Source organism: Amblyomma americanum, chromosome 1, assembly GCF_052857255.1.
Source record: "Amblyomma americanum isolate KBUSLIRL-KWMA chromosome 1, ASM5285725v1, whole genome shotgun sequence".
NCBI classification, from domain to species: Eukaryota; Metazoa; Arthropoda; class Arachnida; order Ixodida; family Ixodidae; genus Amblyomma; species Amblyomma americanum.
In genome coordinates this window covers 393,638,444-393,649,186 of record NC_135497.1, presented here as the reverse complement: position 1 = coordinate 393,649,186, position 10,743 = coordinate 393,638,444, and the positions used below count along the sequence as shown (strand labels likewise).

At 49.2% G+C, this 10,743-nt stretch overlaps 1 protein-coding gene across 1 annotated transcript in view; it reads left to right on the top strand.

The window, feature by feature from the left end:
• The first annotated feature begins 1,775 nt into the window (after positions 1 to 1,775).
• The window catches only part of LOC144115723 (uncharacterized), a 44,594-nt gene continuing 35,626 nt past the window's right edge, over positions 1,776 to 10,743 (top strand). The window contains exon 1 of the mRNA XM_077650203.1: positions 1,776 to 2,103. Coding sequence (XP_077506329.1) covers positions 1,992 to 2,103 — 112 coding nt within the window. The 5' untranslated portion in view covers positions 1,776 to 1,991. The remainder of the gene's footprint in view (positions 2,104 to 10,743) is intronic.

Sequence of the window (10,743 nt, the reverse complement as noted above, 5' to 3'; positions counted from 1 at the left end):
TCTGCGCATCTTTGGATTTCTGTGTGCCATCGGTCCACAATTATCGAGCTCTCAACATGCTCCGTACTGCCCTTTGTCTTTGCACATCAGCCTATTATTAGCCAGGCTACGTCAAGAGCAAGAAAATGGCATGCTCCAGTTATCTCCTTTGCCAGTGCCTTGTGTCAGTCGATGCCACCTCATGCTGGCAAACCTGCCAAACCAAGTGTTACATCTAAGGCTCTGTCGCCTGCGACTGCTTTTTCCCTCCTTTGTCGTTTGCTCTGTCGCTAGAGACCACTGGTAACGTGCTACTTGAGTTAAATTCTTTTCCCGACTCCGATTCCCCTAAACCTCTTCTATAAGCTCCCCTACTCCTTGGTCGTGTTACAGTTCTCATAACTTTCCCTCAATTATTTTGCCTGCCATCGTTCGCTGCGTAGTCCTTAGTCTCATTCAGAGCTCTGTTTTTTTTTTTACCTTCCAACTTTCACTACTATACGTATGTACCCGCCGGATACGCTGTTCTAATACCTCTCTTTTTAGGGATATCGTAAGCTGGCGATGACAGCTTTGAAGTGTCTGCCAAGCGGATTCCAGCTCATTTTTAATCTTACTAGCCACGGCAGCTCAGTGACTATTCCGCTCGCCTGGTCCCCCTCCCCCCAGGTCCGCGGGATCGAATCTTGCTTTCAGTGCCCGTGCTTTGATGTAGGCGAAATTAAAGCGCCTGTGTGCTGTGCGATGGCAGTGCAGGAAGCACCAGGTCGTGAAATTCAATCCTGAGCCTTTCACTACGGCGGCTCTCCTAGTCCATGAGCAGCTTCGAAGCGTTAAACCCCATATGCCACCGTTATATTTCTTGCAAGAATAACCTTTCCATGCCATGCGTGTCACTTATATAGTCCGCACCAAATGGACAAGAGTGGTGCTCATCGTGCTATGGCTGCCAGCAGCAGGACACATAGTGCGCGATTCTCGACTATAACACACGCCGCTTCTTTCTTTTTTGTTCTGCGACCTGTGGGCAACGCTCGCAAAATTCCGCGTCAGATGAATTTTGTCGAACCTTGAAAGACTCGCACCATTGCACCGCTGTTCTGACGTGTTCATGCAGATGTGACTTGGTGGCGACTTAGCAATGTATAAGTTTAAGCTTCCTGCCGAATCTTGTGTGGAGCATAGAGGTCAGTCGAGCAGATGATCACAGCACTACAAATTAGCTCGCGACATAGTAATCAAGAGGCCAGTTCAGCCGGTACCCGCAGAACCGTTAGGGTAGATCGAGTACGCTTTCCCTAGGTGCGTTGTCTTCTCTATGGCTCACCTACTGCTTTGAATCTCGAATTTGAGTGATCATGCTTCTTGATTTTTCTTAACACGTCGATAGCTGTCAGGTGCTACAGCAAGGAAGCAAAGAAGTCGGGGGGGGGGGGGGGGGGGGGAGACAGGGGACGGTCGTATATTGCCACTATTTAACCCCCCCCCCCCCTTGCTGTAGCTTATGAGAGCTATCAGTGTGTGGTTTTCCGTGTGTGGCCGCATTCATCACAGCCAACTCGACCAGCTTGGGCAACGGCCACTCATGTGAGCCCGGTGGCACGAGAACCATTCCCGCGCGCTCGCTCGGACACTCCTTCGCGCTTGTTTCTTTTATCCCGCTATTGCAGTCGTTTGCGACACCTCACCAGGGCGTCTGCAACGGCGGAGCCAAGAACAACGGCACAAAGACCAAAGAAACGGAAGGATGCTCCCTCGAGGGTGAGGAGGGGCAAGGGCACGCGAAACAAGCGCACGCGCCGGTCGCGGGGACGGCACCACCGCCGGAGGCGGCGTATCGTCGCCGCGGCAGAAGCAGCCCGGCCAGCCAGCCAGCCCAGCGAGCCAGTCGCTTCCTCGGCCCGCTGCAGTGTGGACGTCGCGGCACAAGCAGCGCGGATGCGCGTTCCTTGTACGGCCCTCAAGTCGTGTACTACGTGCTGGCGACTGACAGACGGCGCCCACAGCGAACCATGGTAACGGCACCGACGAGCACGAAGGCGACAGCAGTCCGCTTCACTCCAGGCCCCGTCACCCTCCTCCTGTTGCTTTTGGCGCAGACCGGGCGCGTCGCATCCTATCCAGGTGAGGCGTCGCTGCGCGCGGCGGCGGTGAGAGTTACGGCTGCCTCAGAGCTGTTTGTTACCCACGGCACCCCTAACCGTACAGCTCTTTCTTACCATGTATCGTTTGTTGAAGCAGGCAGAACTACGAAGGCTGGTGAAGTACGTATGTTTACTGACAGCCCATTCTACTGGACGGGAAATGGCTCTGTTTCCCTTCGCAGTAAAATTGGTTGTCGGCGATGAAATGGACTCGGTGCCATCGCGCTCGCTTAACTTGGCTATTTTATTACGAAGTTGATTCTTGGTTCAGCTATTCCTTTTCTTCAGCCTCTGCCTGACACTTGCCAACCGGTGCGAGCGCGTGCGGCCACCGGCCTTCGCGGCCTAATAAAGACGTGCTCAACTAGCTGTCGGCGCCGGGTATCGCGAGCGCACCCAGACAGTACATCAGTCTGACAAACAGCGAGGTAGTATTTGTATGGCTTACACGAGCCTCAGGAAGAACGCAGAAGTTATGTAAGTACATGCGAGACTGCGAGAGGCGATTGACCCGGGGGGGGGGGGGGGGGGGGGGGGGCTTCAGATGGCATTGCAAAAAATGTTTTACCAACTAGCCCCTGTCTGCGGTTTATTGCCAGATGGTTGCGTGCGTCAAAATTCTTTAATGCGCCTGTAATTGAATGCCAGCTGGTAATATATTTGGTCAGAAATTCCCCCATCCTGCAAATTTACCTCATTTTTTAAGTGGAAACCTCAGACTTAAAGAAAGATTAAAAATTAAGCTATCGGCAAAGGGCATGAAGGAGAATCTGACGATTACTAGCAGCAGATAAAAGACCTAAGGTCCGCTTTTACTTTTTCCTACAATTTTTTTTCGTGTTTCTTTTGCGTTCCTTTTGGTTGTCTTCCAAATGTTATATTTCATGACAAATTGCCTTCTTTTTTTTTCTTGCCCTTTTGTGAGCCTAGTAACAAGCGAAAGCGGCGTTCAGAGACACCCTCATGGGTACAGCTTACGTATGGAGCAAACTATCAGCAGAAAACTACGCTTCCTAACGGTCGCTGTGCGCTCCCGGTCACTGCATCCACACTGCCGGTGCTGAAGGTCTTGTTCTCCACGTGCCGCGTCCACTCGCTGCGCGACCTTGCGGTGCGACGCTAGTTTTGCGCAAGCGCGTCAGGGTCAGGGCTGCGACCCACGATGGGCAACAACGGTGGCACTGACGGGCGCATGGTCCCTTCTATCCTTCCACTCATTAAGTTGCTCGACTGTACAGCGCCACAGTAGCGCGCCAGTATAGCGGACCACCGGTTGCGTAGTTTTTGTTACGCCGGTGGGCATGAAGCGACAGCGACGTGTCCTCTCTTTTTCTCGTTCAGTCCTTGGCTCTGTCCGGAACAATTATGAAGTAACAGCTACCTGAGAGTTGTCTATCGCACTGACGAGTTTGCACGGGCCAGCCTTGTGAAGCGGAGGACGCAATGAGCGAAAAGACGCCTCAAATGCGCGAACTGGTGTGCGTGGCTTCACAGTAGGACGCCCCATTTTGCTCCTTACTGTACCTGAGGGGGTGCAGACAAATGGCTGCGTTCTCAAAAGAAACGCCGTAGGGTGAGGCACGGACGGCGCACCCAGAACATTTGCTGCAAACCCAGCGAAATGCTTGTTCTGCTCCATGATGGCATTTCTGCCGAGAATATCGTTTGGGTGGGTGATAATGCCGCATACTCGCCAGTGGCACTTAAAGCTATCGACCTGATTTATCTAACACTACAGCTGCTCCTTCAGTGCTGTCGACGTACACAGAAACGCGGAAAGCAATTACGAACCAGAATGCACATTATTCGGCTTTCCTACGCTCGTCAACGCAGGCGTTTCTGTGAGGAGTCGTTCTTACGCATAGCGCACAAATCCACTCATCGATGCCATGACTTAAACACCGGTAACAGTTTGTTTACTTTGCTTTTTTGTTCACGTTTCAGTCTGTGCTAAATGTGCCCGTTTATTCTTGCGGTAGTACTTTCATATCGCGCGGTGCTAGTTAGCTTCTCGCCGGCGTAAACCTGGCGAGCATTTTTAGAAGGTCGTTTTCATGATTGGGAGCGCACGTTGCCTATTTGCCCAGCATCTGCAGCAGTGAACAAAAAGATATGATATTTAGGTTTCTCGAATTTAACTTTCTTTACCGCACTAAAACATCCGCACCAGGCTAGTGGGAAAACAATATCGGACTTTTTACAAAATAGCAACCAATATTTATCTCCACATTAAGACGCAATTTCTTTCGGCGTCAAATTTACTAAAGGACTGCTTTCTGCGCTGCGTGAAGGTATCGGCTGTAATGTATGTTTTTATTACAAAATTAGGCAACATTTTCAAGAATGCCCTTTCACAATAACCTAATGCCGTGTGCACTTCGCACGCAAACCTTTTCTGTCGATCGCTGCTTGGTACCGCCGCAGCGTGGAGTCCAGGAAGCTGTCAGTGAACGTCTATGTTTTATTTATTATTTAATTTATTTATTTGATACCTCAAAGGCCGTTGTCACGGGGCGCTCTTGCAGCCGCTGGTGGACTTTTTGCTCGACGCTTCTGGCTTTTTTGCCCCTCAGACTACGCACTACGCTTAACTGAAGATGTTCAATTGAAATAATATCAGCAGACCGGCTTGGCCACTCCATGAGGTCCACCGTCCTCTTCATCTATTTTCTAACCAGCGTAGAAGAGTGCTTCTGGTCGTAATTCCGTTGAAACACTTATCCAAATCCCAGAATCTCATATTCCTTCGTGCCTATTGGAGCATAACGTTCTGCAAGAATGCCCTGATAAATCTCTTTGATCATGGTACCTTGAATTCAGTTAGGAGACAAACTGGATCGACGCATACAACGAATCCCATCATTTCCGCTCTTCAGGAATTTCGATTCCTCTAAATTAAAAACACTCTTTTCATGGGTCACTTATACACATCAGGTATTCGTTTACCTACATTTTCCTGTAAATCGTATGTTTTCACAGATGTTCGAGTTTTGACCTGGGCTCCTGTCGTTTAGATCAGCACATTTTACATGACGTCACACAGTTCATAGAGTCACTGTTGGGTCTTATACTAGGGCCAAATCTTCGTATATGTCGATACCTGCCAGTGTAGAGTTTCTTTAGGCTTGCGCGAACAATATTCTTCTCGACAGCTCGGTTGTTCTTTCTGGCGTGTCTACTGAGAATATCCAAAAAACTTAAGCTCCTCTGAATTTATATCTCTTAAAAACTTGAAAAGGCGTGGACCGCGCTGCTCTTAGATCCATTGAAAACTGCTGATGTTTCATCGCATAATTGTGGACGCGGACAGTGGCCATATGAGCAGTCGTTATGACCTTGTGTTACCCTCACTCTCCAACCCACTGCTTATAAAAAGCGAGGCAATACATGTAACCGCAGCATATGCCACTCGAAAATGGCAGCAAGTGAATAATATTTTAGAACAGACGGAAAATGAACGCAATGGGAAGCGCCCATGAAAGGACAAATTTGAAAAACGAACTGAAGGCAAACAGTTACGCCCCCAGCAACTCCTGGCGAAAGTAGAGTGACTGGGACACCCCGGCGCCACTACGTCTACCTTTACAAAGAAAAATTAAATAGAAGAATCTCCGAAAGAACGTTCGTGTGCATGCGACTGTCCTGAGCTTACCGCTGCCTGTTTACGTCGTCAAGGGTACTTTCGCTACTTTCTATCTTTCCCGAGCGCTCTAAAAATTCCTCGGGGTTTTTCCCCTTGGACGTTTGGCAGGGTATCTTGCTAAAGGCGTGTATTCCATTGATGTTCGCGTCATTAATCGCATACACTTTCGCGCGAATATCAGAACGCGACGGTTTACCAGCTACAACGAAGATTATGACCGGCCGAGCACGGTGCGTTATAGTGTGGCCTGCTGTCCACGTTATTTTTAATCCCTTACCAAACAGTATATTAACTCGTAACATTGTGCAATGAAAATTTCCATCCCAGCTGTAAATCAAGTACATGCGTAAATATTTTAGGAAAAATTTCAGATGCCGCTAATCGCTTCTAGCAGCGATAGTGGTTCGGTCAAGGCTAATCCTGCCGTATACTCCAAACTGTAGCATTTGGGTTAGTTTTGAGCCGTCAATGCCTTCTATTCAGACACGGCCCACTGCCTCTTGAATGTAGCTTCCACCTGTTCATTCAAATATTTCACCTTGGTCAGCTTATTGTAAAGCAGCGGAAATTGTAAGCGGCAGCGATTATCGGAAAACTTTTCCACCAGCCTCTTACTCTATTGTGTCTTAACGCTTCGCTTGCCTATCCATTAAAGCGAACAGCATAAGATCTTCAAAGCAGAGCGAAGGGCTACCCAACCATTTTCTAACCGCTCCTTTCCCAAGTTGACCTCTTTCAGTGCATTGCTCCAGAAGTTATCAAAATCTTCCGTATGACCCTCTACCGACCTAAGGCCACAGTTCCACAAAAATCGTGTCCGGCAAGGGCATTAAGTTTTTTTGTTTATTTTAAGCCAGGAGCAATATGCTTTGCTATAGCAGGCAAGCGAGAAACCCGATACGGGGAATTTTGAAAAAGGAAGAAGACTATTTTCCAGGTCACCTCACGCGGAAGCGGTTTTCAGCAGACAACGGTCTTAGGAAGGACAACCAGCCCTAACCTCTTTCACTGCTGGAGCAGTGCGGACCAGAAGGGTTCAGTGAACCCTCGCCAGTACTTCCGCAATCCGGATTGTCGTGGGCGCGTGGATCTCATTTTCCTGCCTCTGCCTTTTTTCATTTGTCATTTTCTGTTTGTCGTACTCACTCTCAGGAGGGGAGAGCACCTTGACCTTGGCTTTTCTCCTCGTGTCCATTTCCGTCTTTGTTCGCGCAGCAGCGATGGTCTCTCCCGCTGCCTTCGCTCCGGGAATTGGCTCCGGTGACTCCTCCCTGGGCCTTCACAGGCTTTTGCACTGCGCTTCTGTCGTCCATCTCTCGTGGGTGACGGGGGCCGGGGAAGCTGGCCGGGCTGCGCGCGCTTTGTGCCGTTCGTGACAGGCAGAACAATCGCCTATGCAGAAGAGTGAGGGGAGGTGTTTTGTTTTCTTTTCTGTTCCATCTGTTTTTTTGTTGTTTACAACGATACTTACTCAGTGGTACACGCCGTTGATGTCATACTGAGCGTTTGTATGAATTCGGCAACGTCGACTCATGTGAATGCTGGCGCGTCCGCCTGACGACTGTCCGGCCTATAGTCATACCCGACCGTAGGGTTTGGGTTGCCTCGCAAGGCCTCTTCCACAGATCGCACTGAACCCGCTCCCTTCCTATAGAGTCACTGGGAAAAAAACTGTTTTCAAGCTTGGGGATATAATTATCTGCAGGGGAGAGCGGAAGCAGGAGCCACTGCGATTGATTCTCTGGACTAGAGTCGCTGGAAAACCTTCCAGTTGACTCGCTAGCACCGCGTCCATGTAAACACGCAGACGCCGAGTTGGGGTGATGTTTCTTAGCCCTACGTCTGACCCAACCGCGGATGTCGGGACTCGGGATGCATGTCATATCCTTAGCTTCCCCTGGTTCACATCGTTCCAAGGGGGCCTAAGCGGACTTGTTAACAAGCCTCACGCGAGTCCGGGAGAAGAAGCTCTCGGCGATGCCCCGTTTCTCGTTACGTGATCGAAGCGAGTCTGGTGCATTGATTCGAAAAGATAACGAGTGGGGGGATGGGAGCGGTTCAGCTATCGTAGTCAGTTCTTGCTTTTGGGCTAAGGTGAAACATGTGTGAGTTTTTTTATCGGTTTCCTCGCTCATTAATTCATTTCATTTGTTAGCACCGCTATAATTGCATGGGCCAGTGAGTCGCCGTTTGCCAACAAGAGTGCATGAACGGCTCGTATATGCCCCTCGCCCTGCGCACAGATGTCCTTCGCAATATTCAACGGAACCCAGTCGAGCACTCATCACCGGTATTGATAAGTGCTTAAAGCATATATCCAAAATTTTAAATAACCGTGTGCTTAAAGCATATATCCAAAATTTTAAATAACCGTGTACCTCCGTTCGTTTAGAGAATAAACTTGGCAGGGGCAATCTTCGGTAGAGCTTGCGAGGAAGGAAACGGAGTGGCAGGCCATGAGCTGGCGCCGGTGCGAATTTTAAACAGGGGGTCTTTACTCCGCCGATGTGGACGACCGTGTTCCAGCACGTGACGAGCATGCAGTGCAGGCTTGTGCCTCCGCGCCAAGAATTTGCCCCCGGCTTCTCATTGCGACACGGACGTAATCCGCCGCCGGATATTTGCGTCATTAGCAGTCTTGGAAAGCGGTGTCCTCAGTCTCCTTCGGTCTCTATCAAGGCAGTGTTGCATGCCCCTGGGAATTCTCGGAGGTGGTGCTTGCGCGTACAGAACACACCCCTATGTTCCATAACATTGTTTAGTACCGAAAGGAGCGTTCGTTCTATCCCCTACATAACTTTTTGAGCTTGTGACGTGTGCCTAAGCAAACTTATTACACAACAGCGTTAAGCTCTCGTTCAGCGGATAAACCTCCGTAGTTTTAGGCGTTGGCGTGTCGAGGAAATCCCGATTGGTCGAGAGGGTCATGACGTCACACACCGAGCTGAGGAATGAGAACGATTAAACCTTCAGTTAAATTGTGGTCAAGAGGTCGTACATAGCATGACTCAAATGTCATTCGAATATGTAAGGATGCAAAGTAAAATAATTATTCTGAAAAAAATTTGGGTAACCATTTGGGAACTGAACCCATGACCCTTGGGTTTTTTTTTTATAAGTGCATATTAGCGCGGAGTACTTGTAAACACCTCAGAGGCTTTATTTTGCCCAAATTGGAGCGTTACTTAGTGAAGAAACATTCGCCAGGCTCTGAGTGCACAGAGAGAACCAGCTCTCTCGCGTGAAAACTATGGCCACCTTAACCACCGGGCATGGCGAGTGGACGTTGGCGAGTTTTTACCACCTCCGAAAACAGGAGCAGATAAGGCAAACTACACCATGCTGCCATTAAATGTAGTACAAAAAGTACACCTCCATAATTTAATAATTAGCGAAATTACTTTCTGCGTGACGCTTTGCGATGTTTTTTTTATGCTCTGCCCAATACACAATTTCGATTCTAGCATGTTTTAGATATGCGTGTGATTGCCCTTTGTTTTGGTAATTGAGCTGTGACAACCTCCCCCTCCCCGTCCCTGCTATAATACCTGCGAGGCAAAGCACATGACGCAAATATGTACGAAGTATCAATGTCCTAAACGCGTTTTCGTTCGGCGTTGACTAAAGCTCCGCTCCTATTGGCCCCTCTTGAAGCCACCTCTGGGATTTCTCGTAGCTCCATGAAACTGTCAAATGTGATCAACACTTGCGACATACGCGAGTAAAGACGAAACCACAAATTGGCATCGACTGCGACGCGGATTTGGCAGCCTAGACGCGAGTGCTGCTTGCGTTATGCAACCCGGCCAACCTCGTGATGATCACTGCAGGCGCGACAGGTGAAGTGGGCGCTTCATGAAAGCCCTCCACGCGCGCCTTCTTGACGCCTAAACTGACGTCAGGGGCTCAAGTACATGCATTGCGTATACATCTGGCACGAATCTACTAACGCACACGCTGCTAACGTTGAGCCATGCGCTGTCTCGAGCAGCGGATTTGCCCAGGACCTTCGATAAAAAAAAAAGAGTGAAGGGAAGGGGTGCGGCGAATTCTTAACGTTGTCATTATTTGGCTCGATAATGTGAAGGCAGACGCAGTGAAACGGAGGTGATAAAATGAAAAGGTTGGCAATTGCTACCAGAAAATTCACGACACCTGTCTCTTCCAGAAAAGAGAAGGAATAATAAGGATGTACCAACATGGATAATGAGAGAAATAGCACTCACAACACGACACATGGAAAGAAGGAGCTTACGGGATGCTGCCTCTACTGCAGCTGCAAAAAGTGCTTGTACATAGCAGCCTTAGAAGCTACTGACGGATGCCCAAGATGTCCAAAGATGAACACTCTGGTCAAAGGAGAGCCACGCCTGACCCGCCATCAAGCGGAGGTAAACAAAAACAATATTCTGAAAGCGAACACAAAACTTTGGCAGTGTCGTCCAGTTCATTCGTGGCTGGCAGGACGACTGAATGGGATGTACTCGCCACAAAGAAGGTGTAGAAAGGCGCCCCGTTCTGCTAACTGCCGGAACGAGCCCGTACGAACTTCATGTCGGCGTGAAAAAAAAAAAAAACATTCAGCGCACAGCGGCAATCTAAGTAATGATGTGATGCGCGCTTTGCTTGCTAAAATAGTCATGTACACTACTCCAGAATAATTTTCAACCTTGCCAGTCTGGCGAAATTCCGGTACGCAGGCTTTTTAGAATTTCATTCCTCATCGATGGGCAGTTTCCGGCGGCCAGGGATCACGCCATTGTTCTCGTAGTCTCCGGCCCCACTGTGCGCTTCTCTTTATTCGCTGTAGATGATTGTGTCGATTGCCCGTCGCTCGAATGCGGTTGCCCTTGGGTCCCGTCGATCCTGTCCATGGGCCAACGCTGCGGCGTTATTGGATTATCGTATCTGTTTTTTTTTCTTTATAATCCATCCCTGCTTCTTTATTTTTTTTGCAAGAGGCGCAAAACTTTCATG